Below are 23,932 nucleotides of genomic sequence, written 5' to 3' on the forward strand. Positions count from 1 at the left end.
CTCTCTCTCTCTCTCTCTCTCTCTCTCTCTCTCTCTCTCTCTCTCTCTCCCGGGGTTGTAAGTTGGGACAGTTCTCTCAGAGTGTGGGAAGATTATGATTTTTAAATAATGATGGGCTTTTAGAATTTTTTTACGATGTAATTGTTGGCTGCGGTCTCCATCCTCTAATCTGCGTCATACTGCAGGTTCCCATCAGGCCTAGCTGACATGCTGTGACAGGCTCAACTCAGGTTCTTGTGAATCAAGAAATGATGATTAGTGTACGGCACTCAACTCTGTTTTACTCTTTTCTACTCTACTGCAGTCTACACAACTCTAATCTACTCTACTGAACTCTGAACCTTGATTCTACTCTACCACACTCCTTAACTGTGTATTCTACTGTTGTTCTACTCCTCTCCACTCGACTCTACTCTTTGGCACTCTAATCTACTGTACTCTACTGTACTCTACTGTGCTGTTCTCTAACTGTTCTCTACTCTACTGTACTCTACTCTACTGTACTCTACTGTACTCTACTCTACTGTTCTCTAACTGTTCTCTACTCTACTGTACTCTACTCTACTGTACTCTACTGTACTCTACTCTACTGTTCTCTACTGTACTCTTTGGCACTCTAATCTACTGTACTCTACTGTACTCTACTCTGCTGTTCTCTACTGTACTGTACTCTACTCTACTGTACTCTACTATACTGTACTCTACTCTACTGTTCTCTACTGTACTGTACTGTACTGTACTGTACTGTACTGTACTGTACTCTACTGTACTCTACTGTTACCTACTATACTGTACTCTACTCTACTGTTCTCTACTCTACTGTACTGTACTGTACTCTACTGTACTCTACTCTACTGTTACCTACTATACTGTACTCTACTCTACTGTTCTCTACTCTACTGTACTCTACTCTACTGTACTCTACTCTACTGTTACCTACTATACTGTACTCTACTCTACTGTTCTCTACTCTACTGTACTGTACTGTACTCTACTGTTCTCTACTCTACTGTACTGTACTGTACTGTACTCTACTGTACTGTACTCTACTCTACTATTACCTACTCTGCTGTACTCTACTCTACTGTTTTCTACTATACTGTACTCTACTTTTCTCTACTCTACTGTTCCTTTCTGTGCTCTACTCTACTGTTCTCTACTATACTGTACTGTACTCTACTCTACTGTTCTGTACTATACTGTACTGTACTCTACTCTACTGTTCTCTACTGTACTCTACTGCTGTTCTTTACTCTGCACACGGTTTCTCTCCAAGATGTGACCGTGTGTGATGGTGGTTGATGGCTGTGTTTCTGTCACAGTGCAGAACGCGTGTCTGGACAGGAATGGAGGCTGCATGCACGACTGTCGTGTGGACGGGGGCAACGCCCACTGTGACTGTAAGGTGGGCTACAAGCTGGCTGAGGACGGCAAGACCTGCGAGGGTGAGATGATCTGCATCACTGGACCACCTGGTCCCACTTCTACCTCTGGGTATACTGACAGGGTCATAGTCATGATTCATAGTGTGTCCACTGTGGGAATGATTGGCAGTAATAGTGATATACATGGTGATAGTCATAAACACAGTAGTAGTCATAGTGATAGACACAGTCATAGACAGTGGTAGTCAAGTTGATAGTGTTAGTCACAATGATAGTCATAGTTACAGATCCAGTTCTACTGATTTAACTGTTCATTAATCACTGATTATTGTGACAGCACTGTGTTGAACTGTGGTGTGTGTGTGTGACCTGGTCTGTCTGGGTGTCTCCTCTCACAGATATAGACGAGTGTGAGGTGGAGCAGGCTAACTGTGCTCACGGCTGCCACAACACTCCGGGCTCCTTCGCCTGTGTGTGCAACACAGCCTATGAGCTGGGCGCCGACGGCAGACAATGCTACCGTGAGGCTCTGCTCTCCTGCATGTCCTTCTCCCTTTAGTGACCTGCTGCTCCTGCTTCTCTCTGGGGCTTCTTGTGGCCGCAGCAAAAGTTTTCATTGACAGTGATTTTTGATGTCAATGTGTGTGAATGTGCGTATGTGTGTCCACGTATGTGCATGCTTGTGTGCACGTGTGTGTGTGTGTATCAGGGATTGAGATGGAGATTGTGAACAGCTGTGAGACCAACAACGGGGGCTGCTCCCACCACTGCCAGCACTCCACCAGCGGCCCCGCCTGCTCCTGTAACCATGGTTTCCAGCTCCACGACGACCTCAAGACCTGCGTGGGTAAGACACACTGGCTTCACCAGCTGGGAGACTCAGGGACTGGTACTGAAAACTGTCTTAAAGTGTTGTGTGTATGAGACTGACTCTGAAAACTGTGTGTGTGTGTGTGTGTGTGCCTTGTGTGTGTGTATGTGCTTTGTTTGGCAGACCTGGATGAGTGCGGGGAGGGCTCTTCGTGCTGTGAGCAGGACTGTACCAACTACCCAGGGGGTTATGAGTGCTACTGTGCCGCGGGCTACCGTCTCAACTCAGACGGCTGCAGCTGTGATGGTACGGTCCAACCTCAGTCAACCACCACTTGTTGCATGAGTTTAACCTGGTTTGTGTCCAGGTGATCTTACATGTTTGCCAAAGACTATGGATTCATAATACAGTGTGTTGGTGCTTGGGTGTGTGTGTATGTGCTTGTTTGTGTGTGTGTGTGTGTGTGTGTGTGTGTGCAGATGTAGATGAGTGTCTGGCAGCTAATGGAGGGTGTGATCACACGTGTCAGAACAGCGCTGGATCCTTCCAGTGCTTCTGTCGTCGGGGCTTCCGATTGGACGAGGACCGGAGCTCCTGCATCCGTGAGTTCTCACAATCAGCCAATCAGACGAAATGATGCAACATCCCTAGAATAATAGCTGAAAGGGGCAATTCATCCATCTAGATTGTTTTGGTCAGAGTTGTCGGGTTTTGGAGATATGGGCCGATTTAGATATGGGCGATATTTGTTCCCCTCTTTCTCCTTGCCTTACTGCCTCCTTCATCCCCCTCCCCAGCTCTGGAGGACACGGTGGAGGCCCTGTCCAGCGGGGGTGCTATAGAGCTGCCCCTGCCCAGGCCCCAGCTCACCCTGCTGCAGGAGCACAGCCAGGCCCTGGAGCGCTACGACGACTACGAGGACGACGAGGGAGAGCTGCTGGCCGAGAGCACGCTGCAAGAGAAGTTTGGTCCGTGGTTCCACGACGCGCGCGCTTTGTAACCCGTGGCGCACGCATGCCCTACTGCGCGGCACACGTGTGAAACGCTTGGGTCCTCTTCCACCCCCTCCTTCTCCACCTCCTCTATCTCTTCCCCATACTCCCCCGCCTCCTCCCCTTCCTCCCCCTCCACATCCACTTGCTCCTCCCCCTCCCTCTTTGTGGTACAGTGCAGTGGAGGGTCCTGCATGCAGGGGACTGTGGCTGAGAGCCAGCCAGGCTGCTTAGTGATCCCCTGATGGCTCCAGCTTTATTAGGCCTCAACACCAGCACACCTGGGGAGTCTCTGCTAGCGGCCTGGCTAAGCTCAGGCCCGGCTTCCTGGCTGCGTGATCACTAACAGACACCGTGCATACCTCCGCATCCTCCCTACTGCTGTCTCCCTCCCTGCTGCTGTCTCACTCCTTAACTGTCTTCCTCTCCTGAACGGTCTCACTGTTAACTAACTCGGGAACTACCTCATTCTCTACAACTGTCTCACTCACTCAGTGAGTGAGACAGTTTTACTGTTCAGGAGCTGTCTCCCTCTGTTGAGCTTTCGCACCCTCTACAGCCAGGCGAGGTTGAGAAAGCCGAAACCTCGACCATCTGTATCTGTTCTCTATTACACTATTACACAAATACCGTGGCAGCCAAGACACTGAATGATACAATTAGATCTTGTTTGCAGATGTGAATACATAGAAAAGTTATTGTTACTAATCTCCTTGTGACGTGTGCAGTGTGTGTGAACGACACGTTTGGCCATGACTGCAGTGTGTCGTGTCAGGACTGCACCAACGGGGGGCGCTGTGGCCCGGAGAGGGACGGCTGTGTCTGCCCCGATGGCTGGAGCGGGCTCATCTGCAACCAGAGTGAGGGCACACACACACCTGTGTGCACACACACACACACACACTCACAAACGCACACATATACACACATACGTACACACAATTCTGTATGCATGCATGCACACACACACACCTACACATTCACACACACGCACACGCACACACACACATGCTCTCTCCAAGCATGCCCAGCCCTCGTGTGTGTGTGTCTGTGCGCAGCTTGTTCAGAGGGATTCTTTGGTAAGAACTGCTCCTTCCGCTGCAAGTGTAAGAACGGGGCCACCTGTGACCCCGTCACCGGGAGCTGTCGCTGCCCGCCTGGCGTCAGCGGCGACCTCTGCCAGGACGGTGAGTCATTCTCTCTGCCTCTGGGACAAATACACTGTCAAATACTTTCAAATACTTCAAATCTATCGTTAACATGTATTTGGCCTACAATATGCATTTAGTCCACTGAAGACCTGAATAACAGGCAGTCGTTCAACATGGCTGGTTTGTGGTGAGCTCTCAGTGCTGGTGTGGGTTGTTTGAAGTGGGATGTTGTTGCTCTGTGTCTGGTGAAAATAAATGCCATTCCTTGGCAGTAACCACTCAAATACGAGTCAAATCAAGCAATTCTGGTCCTTGATTATCTGTATTATTTGAGTGGCACTTTGGATAAAAGTGTCTGCTAGATGAATAAAATGTCAAACGTGAGTGTGTATGGTGAGCGAGTGTGTCTGAGATCTGTGCCAGTGTGTGGTGTTATAGGATGTCTAAAGGCTGTGTTTGTGTGTGTGTGGTGCAGGATGTCCTAAGGGCCTGTATGGGAAGCAGTGTAATAAGAAGTGTAACTGTGCCAACAACGGGCGCTGCCACCGCACCTACGGAGCCTGTCTGTGTGACCCTGGACTCTACGGGCGCTTCTGCCACCTGCGTAAGTCCTGCCCATGTTACCTTTCACCCCTCACTTCTCACCTCTCGCCCCTCATCTCTCATCCCTCACCCTTTACCTCTTTCCTCTCCTGTCGTCCCTCACCTTTCTCCTAGTTTTGTACCAGTTATTTTTGATCATTTACATGTCTCTCATGTCTCATATCCACCCTCCCTCCCTCCCTCCCTCCCTCTCTCTCCCTCTCTCTCCTCTCTCTCTCTCTCTCTCTCTCTCTCTCTCTCTCTCTCTCTCTCTCTCTCTCTCTCTCTCTCCTGGTCCAGCCTGTCCTAAATGGGCGTTCGGACCGGGCTGCTCCGAGGAGTGTAAGTGTGTCCAGCAGAACACTCTGGAATGTCACCGTCGCAACGGCGCCTGCATCTGCAAGCCGGGTTACCAAGGCAACACGTGCAAGGAAGGTCGGTGTGCCTGTGTTTGTGCCGTCCACACACATCATCACTCGCACACAGCCCCCGGGCCACCTCAGAGATCTGCTGAAGATCTGCTGCCATCACACTTCATAAGAGTCATGTTCAGTACCAGAGTCATGTTCAGTACCAGAGTCATGTTCAGTAGCAGAGTCATGTTCAGTAGCAGTTTTATGTTCAGTATCAGAGTCATGTTCAGTTCCAGAGTCATGTTCAGTACCAGAGTCATGTTCAGTAGCAGAGTCATGTTCAGTAGCAGAGTCATGTTCAGTACCAGAGTCGTGTTCAGTATCAGAGTCGTGTTCAGTACCAGAGTCATGTTCAGTACCAGTGTGTGAGCTTGTGCACTTCTCACATAGAATGTTCTGGGCTCTGGTCCTTGTGTAGAGTGTGACCCCGGCAACTACGGAGCAGCCTGTGAGAAGAAGTGCTCATGCCCTGCTGGAGTCTCCTGTGATCACGTGACAGGGAGGTGCCAACGCCACTGCCCTGCTGGTCATCGTGGAGACAACTGTGACCAAGGTGGGTCCTTGAGGTCACATCAGGGTGGGAGATGACATACTGCAATGGAAGAATGTAGGACGGACATGTGGTGAGGAAGGAGTGAAGACTCACAAAAGTGTTTGTGTACATGTGTGTGTGTGTGTGTGTGTGTGTGTTTGTGTGTGTGTGTTTCAGACTGTCCCCAGGGCAGGTTTGGAGAGGGCTGTGTCCAGGCCTGTTCATGTACAGGAGCCCCGTGTGACAGAGTGACAGGACAGTGCCAGTGCCTTGCTGGTACTAGAGGAACACACTGTGAGAACGGTAAGAACACCAGCATGATACTGTGCTGTGATGAGGATGAGGATGACGATGATGAGGACGATGATGACGATGATGATGATGAGGATGATGATGATGATGATAAGGATGATGATGATGAGGATGATGATGAGATGATGATGAGATGATGATGAGGATGATGATGATGATGATGATGATGATGATGATGATGATGATGATGATGATGATGATGATGATGATGAGGATGATGATGTCAGCAATGATTAGAATGTCAACAAGAATAATGAAGATATCAATGATGATGATGATGATGATGCCTATCTCTCTTTCTCTGTCTGTGTGTTCCAGTGTGTGTGGAGGGCTGGTGGGGTGCAGACTGCAGGGAGGTCTGTCCCCTGTGTGAGAACGGAGGAGTGTGTGACAAACACAACGGGACCTGCCTGTGTACTCCTGGCTACATGGGCAAGCTGTGCCAGAATGGTCAGTACCTTACGCTGATCATGGCACCAATGGGGATGGTCAGGGTCCTAACATGCAGGTCTATGGGCACAATATGGGCATATTAAACAAAGCCCTCTGTCATAGTTCTTGTATAAAGGGCTATATCAATAAAGTTTGATTGATTGACATGACACATTTGTCATGACTATTGTGTAGTGCACAAAAGAGTAGTGTGCAGTCAGTATCCAGAAATATAGACAGACAGACAGACAGACAGATGGAGGGAGGTGTTAAGGATGGACGACCAGCTCTTTGTTTCTGGCTGAGGGTTGTCAAGCCGCCTGGTCGTCTAGCTCCACCTCACCACCCAGCCCCCCAGGACCCTCACACACAGTCCTATTCACACACACTTTCATAGTTAAGAGTCAATGTTATTTCAGTTTCGAAAACAACTGTCTCTCACAGGAATAAGTGGCAGATCACTTCAGCTTGGGTCACGGGAACTAACTGTGCTGAATGTCTCAGTTGTGTCCGCACAGTGTGGTATATGGAGCGTGTGGCGTGTTAGTGATATACTGTTCACATCAGGTTGGTCTGGTTGGAGTGGGGCCATCTCAGCATATGTGTGCTTTATAAAACATTATTTATGTGTGCACGCGTGTGTGTGCATGTATGAGCTCCAGCTTGCCCAACAGAACAATATGCCCTGTATGTGTGAACGATATGTATTTTAGTATGACAGCATATTCAAATGAAATGATGTACTATACATGGTGTTATTTCAAAGAGCGTGTGTGCTCCTGTGTGTGTGTGTGTCTTCATGTGTGTATTTGTGCCCTGCACACGTGTGCGTCCTCTCCAGCTTGCCCGACGGGACGTTTCGGCGCGGGCTGCCAGCTGAAGTGTGTGTGTGAAAACCAGGCCCGCTGCCACGCTGTGACTGGACGCTGTACCTGCGCCCCTGGCTGGACCGGGCACAGCTGCAGGAAAGGTACAGCTGGAAGAACTAGACACACAGACAGACTAAAAGCATCGATTTTTGTTGTTGGTATATCTACATTCAGATCAATTTAGTGTTATATCGACATGTCCTTTCAGCAATACTTAGAAGAAGGGCAAATATTTGTCTGAGATTGTAACTCCTATAGAGGTTGGCTCTTCGATGTCTGCCCTGAGCAGCGTTGAGGAGATGAGATGGAAGACCACGCTATGAGGAAGGATTCCATTCATTTCCGAAACTAGCTGGAAATGAACTTTCTGAGTTTGAGTGTGGTGGTCAGCATGTGTTTCTCCTGTTTGGGGTGTTTCCATGGCAGCATGTGATGCGGGCCACTGGGGGGAGGACTGCGGCGAGTCATGTGACTGCAGGAACGGAGACGGGAGCTGTGATGTCATAACGGGACAGTGCAACTGTGAGGCCGGGTACACCGGAACACGCTGCCATCAGAGTAAGTAGGGTGTGTGTGTGTGTGTGTGTGTGTGCTCTGGGTAATTCATTTTTTTGTCTGTGAATCCCTTCATTTGACTAGCATTTGTGTTTAGACATCTAGCCTTGCATGTACAGTACATCACATTAGATGTATGGTTGTGAGTGATGTCACACTTTTCCCCCGCAGAATGCCCGCCAGGGACGTTTGGTCTGGCCTGTCGACACCGTTGCCAGTGTGACAACCAGGGGTCATGTGATCACGTGAGCGGGGCTTGCACCTGCCAGGTGGGCTGGACCGGAACCTTCTGTGAGAAACGTAAGAAGACCTCATTTGACCTTCTGAGGGGACTGAGGGGGCAATTTTCCAGAGTTGAATCTCCAGTGCAGGTCGTGTGTGTGTTTACGTGTGTTCATGTGTGTTCTCCTGTGTGTGTGTGTGTGTGTGTGTGTGTGTGTGTGTGTGTTGTAGCCTGTCCACAGGGATTCTATGGTCTGGACTGTCAGGAGAAGTGTGTGTGTTTGAACGGAGGGAGCTGCAACCACGTCAGCGGAGTGTGTGTGTGTCGCGCCGGGTGGACGGGCCCGCACTGCAACCTGAGTTAGTCTGACATCCTCACACACCTCAACACACACAGTTACAGATGTTATGTTTAGAGCTACATTTGTGATGTAGACATTTACACAATGTTTACATTCACACTACATATGAGATGCTTACAGTTTACAGATGTAAAGCCATTTGCAGTTTACGTTGGTATTGTACAGGTACATGACTGTGCCATCTGGTCCATGTGTCCTTCTGTCAGCTTGTCCGGCCGGTTTCTACGGAGACGGATGTAATCAAACCTGTGGTTGCCGTAACAACGGCAGTTGTCACCCAGCGAGTGGGCAGTGTGTTTGTACGCCAGGCTGGACAGGGCCCAACTGCACACAGGGTGAGAGTGTGTGTATGTGTGAGTGTTTATTAGATGTGTGTGTGTGTGTGTGTGATAGAGAGAGTGTGCGTTTGTGTGAACATGTTTCTGTGTGTACAAACCTGTGAACAAGACAACTCAATTTCCCAGAGTGCCCGGCGGGCTTCCACGGGGCAGACTGTCGCCAGCGTTGCCTGTGCCAGAACGGAGCCACGTGTAACAGAACCAACGGGCTGTGCACCTGTGCCAAGGGCTGGATGGGCACTGCCTGTGAGCTGGGTGAGTCCCTGGGTGTAGTAACCACAAGCTGGTTGAGTCCCTGGGTGTAGTAACCACAAGCTGGTTGAGTCCCTGGGTGTAGTAACCACAAGCTGGGTGAGTCCCTGGGTGTAGTAACCACAAGCTGGGTGAGTCCCTGGGTGTAGTAACCACAAGCTGGTTGAGTCCCTGGGTGTAGTAACCACAAGCTGGGTGAGTCCCTGGGTGTAGTAACCACAAGCTGGGTGAGTCCCTGGGTGTAGTAACCACAAGCTGGGTGAGTCCCTGGGTGTAGTAACCACAAGCTGGTTGAGTCCCTGGGTGTAGTAACCACAAGCTGCCATGGGGCACAATCTTCCTTTCCTGGAAATGTTCACACAAACAGACCCTCTGGGTTTATCTAAAGGAAGGTTAGGGTAAGTTAGCTACCACAGATGCTGGTGGTAGAAGAGCATGATATCCTGTCAGGAGTTCAGTAGTGTGGACAGGCAGAATAACTCACTAACAACTTCTCCGAGGACTACAGAACAGAGGCCATCTACAACACTGGCCTGTGTTTTTACTGAAGACTGGAAATATATTATGATCTCCTCATTGGCCAGTCCTATGTTTTATTTGGATTTGGACTGCTGTTTTCTAGCAGTTTGTGGGTGTGTGTGTGCGTATGTGTGTGAAGGTGGTGGAAGGCTACTTGCTTCAGAGTCTCCTGTCTGCCTGGCTACAGCTCACTCCATACCTCACAGGACCTGTCCTCTTCTCTCACTCTCTCCTTCCTGCCTTTCGCCCTCCCTTCTCACCCCACATTTCACTCTCCCTTCGTCCCTGCCTCCCTCAGGGCTTGTCCAACACACATACTATATATACACATCACCACAATGCAGCTCCACACAGCCCGCCTCTCCACTCCAAGTCTCCTGCAATAGGAAACCTCTAATCCTGCTGCTGGGGCTGTTAGTTTCTCCACTTAGTAGCTACATCATCACCCCTGAGTGCCAGCCAGCCAGCTAGGCAGCCATCCAGTCAGCCAGACCGCCGGCTCCAGTAGGAAGCCTGCCAGCCTGTCAGCCCCAGACTGCCACCCATCCAGTTTGTCCGTTGTACTGTACTGTATGTCTGGCACCCGGGGTCAAACCACAGCTTCTGGATGAGCCTCAGCTCCCCTCAGCAGGAATCTCGTCCAGGGCTGAGTGTTTCCATGTCGATGAGGATGTGGTTCCTCCGTGCTGACGTGTGGTCTCTCTGTCTCTCTGTCTCACTGCCACATCTGACTGAGAGAGACCTGAGAGGAGGCTCACTGGGTCAATGTGTTTGTACCTACTGTGGCCCTCGCAGGAATAAACCTTGGATAAATAGATGACGTGTTTGTGCGTGTGTTCCAGAGTGTGTTCCGGGTCGGTTCGGGGAGGACTGCCAGCAGCAGTGTGTGTGTGAGAATGGAGGGCTGTGTGACAGACAGACAGGCCAGTGCAACTGTGGTCCTGGCTGGACTGGAGAGCACTGTGAGACAGGTAAGACTGGGTAAGGGTGTCTGTGTGTGTGTGTGTGTGTGTTTATCTCTCCCTGTCTCCCCTAGTCTCCTCAGTCTATCCCAGTCTCTCCCAGCCTTCCCTAGTCTCCCCCAGTCTCTCCCCCAGTTTCTCCCTCAGTCTCCCTCTGTCTCTCCCAGTCTCTCCCAGTCTCTCCCAGTCTCCCCCAGTCTCCCTCAGTCTCCCTCTGTCTCCCCCAGTCTCCCCCAGTCTCCCCCAGTCTCCCTCAGTCTCCCTCTGTCTCCCCCAGTCTCTCCCAGTCTCTCCCAGTCTCCCCCAGTCTCCCCCAGTCTCTCCCAGTCTCCCTCAGTCTCCCTCTGTCTCCCCCAGTCTCTCCCAGTCTCTCCCAGTCTCTCCCAGTCTCCCTCAGTCTCCCTCTGTCTCCCTCAGTCTCCCTCTGTCTCTCCCAGTCTCTCCCAGTCTCTCCCAGTCTCCCCCAGTCTCTTCCAGTCTCCCCCAGTCTCCCCCAGTCTCCCTCTGTCTCCCCAGTCTCTCCCAGTCTCCCCCAGTCTCTCCTAGTCTCCCTCAGTCTCCCTCTGTCTCTCCCAGTCTCCCCCAGTCTCTCCCAGTCTCCCCCAGTCTCCCCCAGTCTCCCTCTGTCTCCCCAGTCTCTCCCAGTCTCCCCCAGTCTCTCCCAGTCTCCCTCAGTCTCCCTCTGTCTCTCCCAGTCTCCCCCAGTCTCCCCCAGTCTCCCTCTGTCTCCCCCAGTCTCTCCCAGTCTCCCCCAGTCTCTCCCAGTCTCCCCCAGTCTCTCCCAGTCTCCCTCAGTCTCCCTCTGTCTCCCCCAGTCTCTCCCAGTCTCTCCCAGTCTCTCCCAGTCTCCCTCAGTCTCCCTCTGTCTCCCTCAGTCTCCCTCTGTCTCTCCCAGTCTCTCCCAGTCTCTCCCAGTCTCCCCCAGTCTCTCCCAGTCTCCCCCAGTCTCCCCCAGTCTCCCTCTGTCTCCCCAGTCTCTCCCAGTCTCCCCCAGTCTCTCCCAGTCTCCCTCAGTCTCCCTCTGTCTCTCCCAGTCTCCCCCAGTCTCCCTCAGTCTCCCTCTGTCTCTCCCAGTCTCCCCCAGTCTCTCCCAGTCTCCCTCAGTCTCCCTCTGTCTCTCCCAGTCTCCCCCAGTCTCCCCCAGTCTCCCTCTGTCTCCCCCAGTCTCTCCCAGTCTCTCCCAGTCTCCCCCAGTCTCATCCCCTCCCTCCTCCCTCACAGTGTGTGGCCTGGGCCTGTTTGGAGCCGGCTGTGAGGAGAGGTGTCAGTGTGACCATGGAGACTCCTGTCACCACGTCACTGGAGACTGCCACTGCTCTCCTGGATGGAGGGGACCCCGCTGTGACAGAGGTAGCTGTCACTGTACTGGACTCTACTGAGCTCGGATCTAAGCTACTGTACTGTGTGCATCTACTCTGCTCTGCTCCCATGGACCCTGCATTCATTCCTCCTTGCAAGTCACTGGTGTTCTCAGACCGACCACTGTGTTGCTTCAGTTCATTGTTGTTTCTTTTACGTGACCCAAACAATTTGTTCGAGTGTATAGTGAACCTTTGATCAAAATCGTTTTCTATGATTTACTCAAGAGATTAGATCATTTAAATCATTCAATGTCATCAGTTTCCACAAAAAAGTTTCGAGTTAAAGTGTAATCCAGAATGGTCTAATGTGACAGTGACTGACGTTCATTAACCCCCCTCCCCCCCCCCTCCCCTCCCCCCAGCCTGTCTGCCGGGCAGCTACGGCCAGGGCTGTGGGCTGAGCTGTCAGTGCCCCCAGGGCTCCTCCTGCCACCACGTCTCTGGGGAGTGTGGCTGCCCCCCCGGCCTCACGGGGAACGGCTGTGAGCAGAGTGAGTCTCCACAGCCACACCTGATCTTCCAAGGCCACGGCCTGGTCTCACCCTCACATCTCCACGGCCTGGTCTCACCCTCACATCTCCAGGGCCTGGTCTCACCCTCACATCTCCCCGGCCTGGTCTCACCCTCACATCTCCACGGCTTGGTCTCACCCTCACATCTCCACGGCCTGGTCTCACCCTCACATCTCTCTATACAAGCCCCACCACAGAGGTCATTCACTTTGATCACACGGATCACCTCCCAATGATCTCGCCTCAACCCTCAAGCTGACCATGCTATGTGGTTTAACAAGCCAGTTTAGGAGAGAATTGTGCCATGTTGCTAGATAAACTGTACCCACCCTATGCTTAGATGCATATCCACAACCCCCTCTGAACTGACGCTGAGGACATCTGGAACAGGTCCTTCTGCACAGCTGGATGTCAGATCTGGAGAGGGTTTCCAATTCTTTATACGTGAAGGCTGTAGCTAATCTTATTTACATATCTTTGTGTGTGTGTGTGTTTGTCTGTGTCCTCAGGCTGTCTGCCAGGGACGTTTGGACTCAACTGTAACCAGGTGTGCCAGTGCTCTGAGACAAACCAACACTGCCACCCTGTGTCTGGGTTGTGTTACTGCGCCCCAGGGTTCCATGGGCCGCGATGTGACCAGAGTACGTAGCAAACACTCGGGGCCCCCTTCTACCTGAAACACTCTTCTACTACTAATGTTTGTCCACAACGTTTCTCATTTTAGCAGTCTGTTTGTATCTCGTCAAGGTGTTTGACAATGTTTACTTTCTTTTAGTTAATTAATTCTCTCTTCATTGATGGTCCCTGATCAGTCACGGCCTCTATTCATCCATAGTCTCTCCTCGCTAATGGTCTCTCCTCCTTCAAGGTCTGTATTCACTGAGTCTCTCCTCATTCATGGTGTGTGTGTGTGTATGTGTGCACGTGTGTGTGTGTGCACGTGTGTGTGTTTGTACGTGTGTGTGCTTCACAGAGTGTGCAGCGGGCCATTACGGGCCTAACTGTGAGAGGAGGTGCCAGTGTCTAAACAGGGGCAAGTGCTCTGCTTCCACTGGGTCTTGTGAGTGCCCACCTGGATTCATAGGGGCACACTGCAACATCAGTGAGTTTACCTTCACCTCATCTGCATCCCAGTATCTCCATCATTCTCACCTTCCAGACATAGTTTGTGCTCAACATGGCAGTGGGTGTATATATCTATATTTATTTGTCGCTGATTCAAACGTCACGCACAGTGGTTCTTGAGTTACTGGAGACACAGATAGACAGACACACACAGAGATTCCTGCCTTTAAAGTAGGAAACCAGCGTCACATCTAAGCTGTCTACAGAAAGTTGTCACGCATTGCAATAACATTACTGTATTGAGTATGGGAAATGTTCAAATGTGTGTGTGTGTGTGCCAGCTTGCCCAGCAGGTCGGTATGGTCTGGACTGTGCCAGGGTGGCGCTGTGTGGAGAGGGGGCGCAGAATGACCCGGTCTCTGGCAGATGTGTGTGTTGCCCTGGGAGACGAGGAGAGGACTGTGGACATGGTAGGGTTTCAGTAGTTGGTTTGAATTGGAGTGATACTGCTTAGAGCACGTCTTAGCTTGCTGTCCCTTCAAAACATATAGTCGTCAATAATTTATGTACAATAACAATGTATGCATGTGTGTGTGTGTTTCTGTGTGTGTCCAGGCTGCGCCCCAGGCTGGTTCGGAGCAGACTGTCTCCAGCAGTGTAACTGCAGTAACGGGGGGGTGTGTGACGCTGTGTCTGGTAACTGTACCTGTGGCCTTGGCTGGACAGGACCTCGCTGTGACACAGGTGAGAGAGCAGAGCTACTCTGGAACTGGAGAGCCGAGGGCCACCGTTCGTCTAGAACATGAATCTGTGTCCATTCAAATATCTGCCTTGGTTTTGTTGTTGTGAATGTAGAATGTTTCTGTTTGTCTAACCTGTAAACTGCTGAAGAAGTTAACATTGTGTGGAATGTAGTTTTATCACTCATGACCAATTGAATCTGTGTGTGTGTGTGTGTGTGTGTGTGTGTGTGCAGAGTGCCCTGCTGGAAGGTTTGGTGCCAACTGCAAGCTGAGCTGTGAGTGTCAGAATAACAGCACCTGTGACAGGGTGACAGGAACCTGCCAGTGTGGTCCAGGGTACTACGGACGCCAGTGTGAGCACGGTGAGGCTTCCGTACACACACACACACACATAGAAATGCACACACACACATACACGAGTACACACAGAAATGCTCACACAACCCACACAGTCCAATCTATACACAGAATGATACAATACAAACACATCAGCACACACGAGCCGAAACAACCCCATCCAGTGTCCATTCAGGGTGTTGGCACCAGCCTAACGTAAGCCGTGCCCTTCCCTCTCCTCTCCAGAGTGCCCCCCAGGCCTCCACGGCCCGCTGTGCCAGCTCCAGTGTGACTGTGTGAACGCAGCGTCCTGCCAGCCCTCCTCTGGCCAGTGCATCTGCCCGCCTGGATACCACGGAGCCCGCTGCCAGAGAGGTGAGCTGGACACTAGCGTTCGTTTAGCCTAGCCTAGCTATGGAGGCGAGCAAGCCACAAGCTACAATTATGTTAGCCTAGCCTAGCCTGGCCACATAGATGAGCAGGCCACTAGCGTCCAGAGTTAGCCCAGCCTAGCCGGGCCTCGGATCAAACTGTTGCGGTTTGATCCACGGTTTTGCAACATAACACCACATGTTTTTTAAATATTGTAACCAATATGGTGCCCCTCCTTATCCATCTATACCCCCTCCCCCTCCTCTCAGAGTGTGAGCAGGGCACGTTTGGGCAGGGGTGTGCGGGAGTTTGTGACTGCGAGGAGGACGTGCCCTGCGACCCCTTGACTGGCAGGTGTCTGTGCTCTTCAGGGAAGACAGGTGCCAGGTGTGACACGGGTAAGACTGACCAGGTGCAGCGCCTCTTAACCTGTCTACAGAGTTAAACAGACTATAGTCTTACCACTCTCTCTTTGTGTGTGTGTGTATGGGTTGTTGTGTTTGGTTCTGTGTGTGTGTGTGTATGTATATGGGTTGTTGTGTTTGGTTCTCCGTGTGTATGTGTGCGATCAGACTGCAAAGCAAACCGCTACGGGCCAGACTGCTCAGAGAGCTGTGAGTGTGACAACAGGGCCCAGTGTGACCAGCGCAACGGCCGGTGTACCTGTCTAAACGGCTGGATAGGACTCACCTGTCAGGAAGGTAATGTCACTCACACACAGGGATTCTAGGTCCTAAAGACACAGGCGCCCATACCGTGGGTGCTCCGGAGCTCGAGCATCCACGGAACATACTGAGCACCCACGTGTGCCAGACTGCCAGTAGGCTACATTCAGTAGGGGTGCGAATCTTTTGGTACCTCACGATTCGAATTGATTCCTGGGGTCAGGATTCGATTAAAAATGGATTCACGATTTGTTATGAAATTTTGATTTAATATGTGCTTACATAAAAACGGGGTCCCCCTTCTATATACTTGGAAATAACATGTTACTTAACTGATATCCGTTAAATTAATTATCAATTCAAATCAAATCAATCGATTCATATGTGTCGATTTTTCCCCCCACTCCTAACATTCAGTAGCCTACTTTACAGCTTTATTATCGAGTTAATAGGCGTGTGTTCATGTCGGCCTCTGTTCTTTTCCTAAGTTTCTGAAATGCAAACATTTTTTGACTACTTTTTAAAGAGCGAGCGCCCGTTAGCACCCACGGAGGAAAACATAAATCGGCACCAATCCCCGGAGAGACGGAGTGACTGGAAGTGACCTGACAAAAACGCACACTCTGCAGATTTAAACACCTCCACTTTTTTACCCATAAATGTTTTTGCTGACACTGGGTTCGGTCGGGAAACTGGATTGAGCAGACATGATGACTCGACACTTCCCCCCCCAGGTTCCTTCTCAGGAAGCTGTTCTCTCTAATGAGTCTCTCCCATAGAGACCAGGGTAACATGGCCAGGAAATAGCCTCAAACTTTACTATTACACTGAGTATGTTTCTAGGCACACAGACTCAGCTCTTTCTTTCAGCCTTTTATTTTTAACGACATCACCTCCAAATCTATTTTTTCAATTAATATAAAATGTCCATAATTTTCAAATATTGGAGGAAGACAACCCTTTTCATGGTGTAAACTTACGTTTTCACGTTACTAACGGACAAACACACAACTGAATTGCAGTATCTTAAAAGTTTTTTTTTTTTTTTATTGATGAAAATTAAATAAATAGATTCAAATCTATTTATTAAAAAATATATACAACATACTTGTGGCTTCTTGTTTAAAGGTAAGGTTAAAGTCATATTGTTACCTACATAGCTAGCTAAAAGGGGTGAAAGGGATTCAAACCCAAGCCCCTGCAGTGAGGCCTTAGCTAACATGGTACACACACGTCACCAGTGAGCTACCAAGGCCCCAATACGAACTAAAAGAACAATCCAAATGTTTCTACATATGTAATTTTGTTGTAATTAGTTATTCTTTTGTTTCCTCAGGTGGATCCCCACGCCTCACCAACAGAAGCAGGAGAGACGACTCACATCAAAACAATGTTTTATAGCGCCCCCTCCTGGCCAGAAGCTGCAACACACCCCACCAACCAGCCTCCCAGGACCAGAGTGCAGCACCACTGACTTGACTGAATGGAGTCGACAGAATGAAAGGAGAACATGGAGGAGATTCAGACAGACTGGGCCCAGACCCAGCTGTGGACCAGGACACTCTCAATGGCCAGTTTGGCTGCACGGCACGCACACATGGAGAAGTTCGACTCTCCGCTGAGAAATGCACAATCCGTGCTTGTTCTGATATGGGCACTGATTTGATGTGTATGTGTTTGTGTGTGCTCTCTGAATCGTGCATGGGGCTAGTGCTTGTGCTCATGGATGTACAATACTGTGTGTGTGTGTGTTTGTGTATGTATGTGTGTGTTCTCCAGTGAGAGCCTAAGAAACATCCAGTTCCTTTCAGATTTCGGAGATCTGCTTTGCTGAGGATCTGCTACGTTTGATCGGTAAACCATCTTATTAATTGTTTATGCTAATGTTTTGTACGTTTTCGTTTGTCATCTCTCATTACTTAATTCATATGTGGTGTTCCTAGATGCAGTATATCCATTGTATAGAGATAAATTATAATGAAAGCCAGAGGTATTGCTGGATGTGATACCACAGTTGCATCAACCAAGCCACCAAACATGGCCCATGTTGCTATTATGACCTTACAAAAGTGCATTAATAATTAAGGTGTAGCTATGTACTGTACAGTACTATGACCTCACAGATGTGCATTAATAACTAAAGTCTGGTTATGTACTGTATTATGACCTCACAGAAGTGCATTACTCGAGTTTATTGTAAACGAATGCCATGAAGCTACGTTTGCCCGTCAATGTATGAAGTGATATGCTATAAAATGTTGGTGCTACAGTGTCTATTTAACCCGCTGTGCTGTGCCGTTAGTTATGGGACTAGGCTGGCCTCAGACCTGTCGCTATGGCAGAGGTAGTAACTCTGCTCTGGTCATGCCCGTGTGCTGGAGGGAACTCTGCCCTCAGCTCCTCGGTGAGCCGTGTGGACGGCTTGTCTTCTTGAAGCTGATGTTGTTCCGTGTGCTGGCTTCCCCTCCTGAAGGGTACCTTCATGGTGTTCCCAAAGCGTGTCATGGTTACGTATCTATAGCTGTTGAAGGCGGCCCGTCGAATGCGATTGCCCACTGTGCACGTGCACGCCCACACACACAGCATCACAACAGGATCTGAGGAGACGGGTGCCCACCCAGTTCAAGGTCACCCCTCTTTCAGAACATCCTGTGTGTGAAGTGCTATTAAGTGGGAGGGTAGATTGAGCTCGCTAGTAAAGACTGGAGATCGACAGGTTCAAATTGCCCACTTCTGTACATCACTGAATAAAATCACCTACTTAATGAATACATAACATTAAGTGTTCTATATTTAAATCCGATCAAGTCTATCATATGAAGATTAATTAAGATAAAGCAATCATGGACCGTGGGTCATGATGTTGCAGCTATGCAGATGTCATTCGCAGAAGCAGCCGTTTCAGTTTGTGCATCCTAAACCAAAGAGGACCCACAGCCCTCCTGCCAAGCAGAGAAGGGAGCAGACAACACAAAGACATAGACACAGGAAATTGTTTTATATCATTCTTTTTTTTATGTTGTTGGTTGTCATTTCATTAAAGACCGAAGCTGTACATTTTGTCTAAATTTGGATTCAAGCACAGTGCAGTTAGCAATGCCTGCAAATGAAAAGAAAACCAGAACGAAAAAGGCAGAGGTGATCACGACCATAAATATATACAAAGTTCAAACTATGTACAAACAGAAGATGTCTCTCTCTCTCAGGATAGCTCCATTTCTAATGAGGGACTCCATCTTCTACTCGCAGCATTCATGGTAACTAACAACGCTTTATTTTCAGAGTCAATCTCTGTTTACATTGATACAGTATGAAGAGGGGAAACAATTCAAACCCCATCTCCCCCCCCCATCTCTTTTATCTACCTACATTTAACATTAAAGGCTCCAACATGACAAATCTGTTTTCAGCTGGCTTGTTCCATGAGAATGGGGAGTTATATTACTTATACCAGGTGGGTTGGAGTTTCTGATAGGTCGATTCAAAGCTACAGTAATGGATGACTGTAACAGCTGGCAGGATTGTACAAGCCTTTAAGAACATCATTTTAAGATGACATTCTTTAACTCTACATCAATTTGTTGTTTTTGATATGTTGGTAAAGTTGTTAGTACTAAGAGGGGCACCACAAATATATAACTGAGTTTAGCCCTACACTGGTCAGGGTAACTGGGACTAGGCCTTTACTGGTCCAAGTTAGTGGGACAAAGTCTACACTGGTCTGGGACACTGGTACTTGGTATACATAAGTCTAAGTGACTGGGACTAGATGTATACTGGTCCATGTTACCAGGACCGTCTTTACTGGTCTTGGATACTGGGACTAAGTTGATAATATGGTCTGTTAACTAAGACCATGTCTACACTGGTCCAATTTACTGGGACTAGATCTACACTAGTCCAATTGACAGGAAATAAATCTATAATGGTCCAATTTACTAGGACTAGGTGGTCTATGCTGGTCCAATTTACTGGGACAAGGTGGTCCAATTTACTGGGAGTTTGGGACTAGGTCTATACCAATCAACTTTCCTGGGACTAGGTTTTTACTGGTCTGGATGAATGGAACATAGTCTACACTGGGTGTTGATGACTGGGACTAGGTCTAAAATACATGTACATTGTCATTATCACTCAGTTCTTTACAGAACGGTTGCTATCACCAAGGTAACCAGCAAGGCGATAGGAGGATACACAGGTCAAAATGAAAGCGATAGTACGAGGGAAACTAGGATCTCATCCATGTCTGAGGATGTCATACTTTGCTCAGACAAAATCCTCCCGATTGGAGGGCCGTCAAGTCTAGTCTGGAGTACAGTACTTTTCAACACGATGGCTTTAAAATGTCACACTCTCCAACGTCACACTTGAGTTATTTCCCTGCTAAGAGAAGCTAGACACACAGAAAAAACAGAGTTCTGAATTGATCGCATACTTGTCATCGATTCCGTTATTTTTTTCTTCTTTTCTCTCTTTTTCCTCAGAGAAAACTTTGAACTTTTGTCACTTCAATTCACTCAGACATACCACAGGACAAAATAAATGTACACCTACCAACAGATACAACCGACCTTAACAACAAATAGGCCTACACCCACCCCCCCCCCCCCCTTCCCCCAACACACACAGTACCAACGGCAATGACATGAATGTATTATTTGCTGTAGTTTCATCGCGACGCGTCGGGCCAGATGGAAGGACTAAACGCACGCCTCATTCACACGGCCCCACACGCGCACATCCAGATCCTTCCCATCCTGCCGCGACTGCTCGACGCTTCGCCTGAGCAGCGCCAGCCCGAGAACATCCGCAACGGCCTCTGCGTGCTCTCGATCGCCGTGCAGACACCGCGGGGTCTCTGCGGTGGGTCGAGACTCCTCGTTAGTCACATGGGTGTGTTAGTAGCTGCGTGAGCGCGTGGCCTTTTGCTTGAGTCCGGCGGAGGTCCCCGGAGTTAGGAACAGGAGGAGCAGGGTCCATGCTTGGAGGACATAGGAGTGGCTCATGCTAGCCACTTGGTCACAGTAAGAGGGCGCCAGACAGCCAGGAGGGAACGGAGGGCAGACACATTGACGTCCGCCCTCCAGTGGGACGTGATCCAGCAACACTGTTCGAGAACAAGTTCGTCTGTCGTCTGAGTAAAGAAAACACCTTATCGTTCCTAAAGCTGTTTATAGTGCACGTATAGATGGATATGAGGACATATTCGTCAAGCCCAACAACAGCCTGGTCGAGTGTAGATACATGGGTGTATACTGCAAGTGCATAAGTCCATACCATAGATAGATTATTAAGCTCGATAGTACATGCTTTATGACGAGGATGGAGGGGTGTGTGTGTGTGTGGGTGGGACACACTTGAACGTGCCGTTGAAAGATGTCGGGATATCTTTGGCTTGAGCCACGTGGAAATGTCTCTGGGTCGGACAGGAAGTTGCTTACAGTGTCCACACATGTTAGAGACGCGTACAGTGTCCTCACCATCGTCAACAACCATAATAATAATGACAGGTGTCTGCGCAGCATACAAGTCTCTCACATTCTGTTTCAATCCCTGAGCTGCTGACTAGAACCAGCCTCCCAGCCTTCCGTTCATCCCTCCATGTCTGCTTCCTATCTTTCCTTTTCTCAGAGATTCTATTGGCCAATTGTCTTTGAAAACTAAGCCACTTTGCTCTGATTGGCGACTGTCTATGTCTGTCCCACTTTTGGAAATAAACTCTGAACCCTGATAGGCTATCCTGACATGGGGTTTGTGTCAAAGATTTGGAGAGAATAGTCAAATAGTAATTACAGAATAGGTCAAAAGTGGGTCAGAGCAAGGGCTTATTTAGGGATGAGGAGGGGGATGTAGATGGAGACTAAATTCAGGCTCGATAAGGTTTGAGTAGGAGTCAAATAGGTGGTGGAGTCAGAGTGTAGTTAGGAAGTAAAGGTTGAGTGTTCAGTGGGGATGGAGTAAGGGTGACCAGGGGTCATTGAGAGTCCCAGGCCTGTTTACTCCCAAATCCAGCCCTGACACCCTCCCCTCACCAGACCCTCCCCTGTGGATAACCTGTTTCTGATTGGACAGGTGAAAGCAGGATAGTGTCGAATCCAAACAGCCAATAAGAGGATAACTTTAAGTAAAATCGCCTGGTTGATCTGTGGAAGTGTGGGGACTGGAGCAAGAGCGTAGGGGCTGATCTGAGATGGAGACAACTGTACCACAACTATGCAGGATAGAGTGGTGGAAAGGAAGGCCCAGAGGGGACTCTTAGTGAACTACCTATAAGCTTCCATCCATACATACAAAACAGTATATATACCCATCCTCCCATCCTCCACCCATCCTTGTCCCGCCCTCCAACTCCCTCCCTCCCTCCCTGTCTCTACAGTACTAAAGTGCTAATCGTTTCCCAGCCTGGGCACAAGGCTGGTTGATGAAGAGAGTAGACAGTGACAACAGATCGACCCTGACAGGAGGCCAGGCCTGGACACAAAACCTCCAGACACAGACAAGTAGTTATGGTACATGTGCAACAGGAGGAGCTAACACTGTCCAAACGCTCATTCCCATTGGTATGCAATCAGTTCTTAGAAAATAAAGCTTAAAGTAAATAAATCTGTCTGCCAAGCAAGCGTGTGCTTATTAATATATATATATATATATATATATATATATTAATATATATATATATATATATATATATATATATATATATATATATATATATATATAATATTTTCTTCTTCAACTTCAAAAAGGTATTTTTATTTGTGTATATATATATATATTTTTTTTTTACTCGTTTCAGCTGAAATGAATGTATAACGGTTTTATTATCTATGAGCGCGTATTCTTATTAAACTTTCCATGTCCTGTTCTCTCTCCATCTTCCCTTATCCCTGGAGGTGACTATCTGTCTCTAGGTGGGGGGCTTCCCCCCTCTTCTCCTTTCCCTTTTGGTCTAAATGAGTTCCCCTGGGTGGGCCAGGTGTGGCCAGACTCATGCGCCAGGGGCTCACTCAGTAAAAGCTCAAGCAAACAGAGGATCAGGCAGAGGTGGGGGGAGGGATGGGGGGGGTTGCAGCCCTGGGTGGGGTTAGGAGCGGTAATCCTTTTTACTGTAGGGCTTGTTCCCCAGGATGCTGTCCACCTCGTGGGTGATGGAGGAGGATAACTTGGGAAGGACCTGCAGGGGAGATCACAGTCAGCCATGTGTGAAGGAGGAGCAGGAACACACACACAGCATGGTATTTCTGGCTGCCATAGAGCGGACCAGCCTACAGCATTTGTATACTGTATATACAGTACATCTCATGGGAACATTATGCCATTAGGCCCTGGTAATGTGAGCGTAACATTTGAGAAAAGAAATATCAAATTCACCCACTGAGACCCCCTTTTCCCCAACACACACACACGCAGAGTTCTGCCCATCGAAGTGTATCGAGGAGAAGGAGTTACAGTCCAGTTCACCTCAGGCCAGACAGACTGTGTTGAGAGGACAAGAAACCCTATTGGTTTGAAAATCCCATTAAGCGAATGCATCTTATCAAGCGGAGGCAGTGCCTGGAGCCAGTCACATAACACTGACGGATGACCTTATCAACTCGTACTGCAAAGCATCCATGCATATTACGGCAATCTTTATGTGTGTGCAAGAGAGCTGCCATATTCCACGGATCTCTGGATTGCGATGCACGAACGTGGACGTCAGGGGACGAGTCGGACCGGATTTACAACCATTCAAAAAGAAGCCGCCGGTCATAAAGAAATGAATGCACTTCAACAACACTTTTTACCTCCGCATCAACACACACACACACACACACACACGGTCACGAACATGGCCACAGTACAGAACCATGGACACACACACACGCACGGGCGCGGCCTCACCTGTATTGCTCCAATGTTCTCCATCAGCTGGTCGGCGTTGGAGGCTCCTAACAGGACGGAGCTCACCCCCTCGTTCCTCAGGCACCACGCTGCAGGTGACGGGTAAACAACAACAATGACATCCTACCCACTGACAACACAAACACACGTATGCAACAACAACAAAAAGGCACGCATCCACTAACACAAGGTCAACGCACCCACACAACATCAACCTACGCATGCAGTAACACTACAGATGCTACACACACTACACAAATGCTCTAGCCCTGCACGCCCTACGACACACATAACCTGTGTCTGTC

The 23,932-nt window shown here is 49.2% G+C and overlaps 2 protein-coding genes across 8 annotated transcripts in view; one reads left to right on the forward strand and one right to left on the reverse strand.

Annotated features, from left to right (window-relative positions):
- Positions 1-18,643, forward strand: part of megf6b (multiple EGF-like-domains 6b) — a 58,172-nt gene extending 39,529 nt beyond the window's left edge. Inside the window, exons 8-38 of the mRNA XM_084706056.1 lie at positions 1,323-1,445; positions 1,784-1,906; positions 2,095-2,232; positions 2,380-2,502; positions 2,676-2,798; positions 2,994-3,164; positions 3,917-4,048; positions 4,247-4,375; positions 4,815-4,943; positions 5,222-5,356; positions 5,753-5,887; positions 6,044-6,169; positions 6,497-6,628; positions 7,452-7,580; positions 7,906-8,037; positions 8,206-8,334; positions 8,488-8,616; positions 8,825-8,953; positions 9,083-9,211; positions 10,570-10,698; positions 11,911-12,039; positions 12,413-12,541; positions 13,072-13,203; positions 13,536-13,664; positions 13,969-14,097; positions 14,243-14,371; positions 14,604-14,732; positions 14,953-15,081; positions 15,348-15,476; positions 15,651-15,779; positions 17,080-18,643. Of these exons, the coding sequence (XP_084562182.1) occupies positions 1,323-1,445; positions 1,784-1,906; positions 2,095-2,232; positions 2,380-2,502; positions 2,676-2,798; positions 2,994-3,164; positions 3,917-4,048; positions 4,247-4,375; positions 4,815-4,943; positions 5,222-5,356; positions 5,753-5,887; positions 6,044-6,169; positions 6,497-6,628; positions 7,452-7,580; positions 7,906-8,037; positions 8,206-8,334; positions 8,488-8,616; positions 8,825-8,953; positions 9,083-9,211; positions 10,570-10,698; positions 11,911-12,039; positions 12,413-12,541; positions 13,072-13,203; positions 13,536-13,664; positions 13,969-14,097; positions 14,243-14,371; positions 14,604-14,732; positions 14,953-15,081; positions 15,348-15,476; positions 15,651-15,779; positions 17,080-17,144 (3,983 nt within the window). The 3' untranslated portion in view covers positions 17,145-18,643. The remainder of the gene's footprint in view (positions 1-1,322; positions 1,446-1,783; positions 1,907-2,094; positions 2,233-2,379; positions 2,503-2,675; positions 2,799-2,993; positions 3,165-3,916; positions 4,049-4,246; positions 4,376-4,814; positions 4,944-5,221; positions 5,357-5,752; positions 5,888-6,043; positions 6,170-6,496; positions 6,629-7,451; positions 7,581-7,905; positions 8,038-8,205; positions 8,335-8,487; positions 8,617-8,824; positions 8,954-9,082; positions 9,212-10,569; positions 10,699-11,910; positions 12,040-12,412; positions 12,542-13,071; positions 13,204-13,535; positions 13,665-13,968; positions 14,098-14,242; positions 14,372-14,603; positions 14,733-14,952; positions 15,082-15,347; positions 15,477-15,650; positions 15,780-17,079) is intronic.
- A 92-nt stretch (positions 18,644-18,735) lies between these two features.
- Positions 18,736-23,932, reverse strand: part of kcnab2a (potassium voltage-gated channel subfamily A regulatory beta subunit 2a) — a 76,627-nt gene continuing 71,430 nt past the window's right edge. For all 7 annotated transcript variants that reach the window (XM_084706064.1, XM_084706059.1, XM_084706062.1 and 4 more), the window contains 2 exons: positions 23,628-23,716; positions 18,736-22,917 (listed from right to left, as the gene is read on the reverse strand). In XM_084706064.1, coding sequence (XP_084562190.1) covers positions 22,828-22,917; positions 23,628-23,716 — 179 coding nt within the window. In that variant the 3' untranslated portion in view covers positions 18,736-22,827. The remainder of the gene's footprint in view (positions 22,918-23,627; positions 23,717-23,932) is intronic.

This window comes from Hypomesus nipponensis, chromosome 9, assembly GCF_054491055.1.
Source record: "Hypomesus nipponensis isolate SF chromosome 9, ASM5449105v1, whole genome shotgun sequence".
Taxonomy (NCBI): Eukaryota; Metazoa; Chordata; class Actinopteri; order Osmeriformes; family Osmeridae; genus Hypomesus; species Hypomesus nipponensis.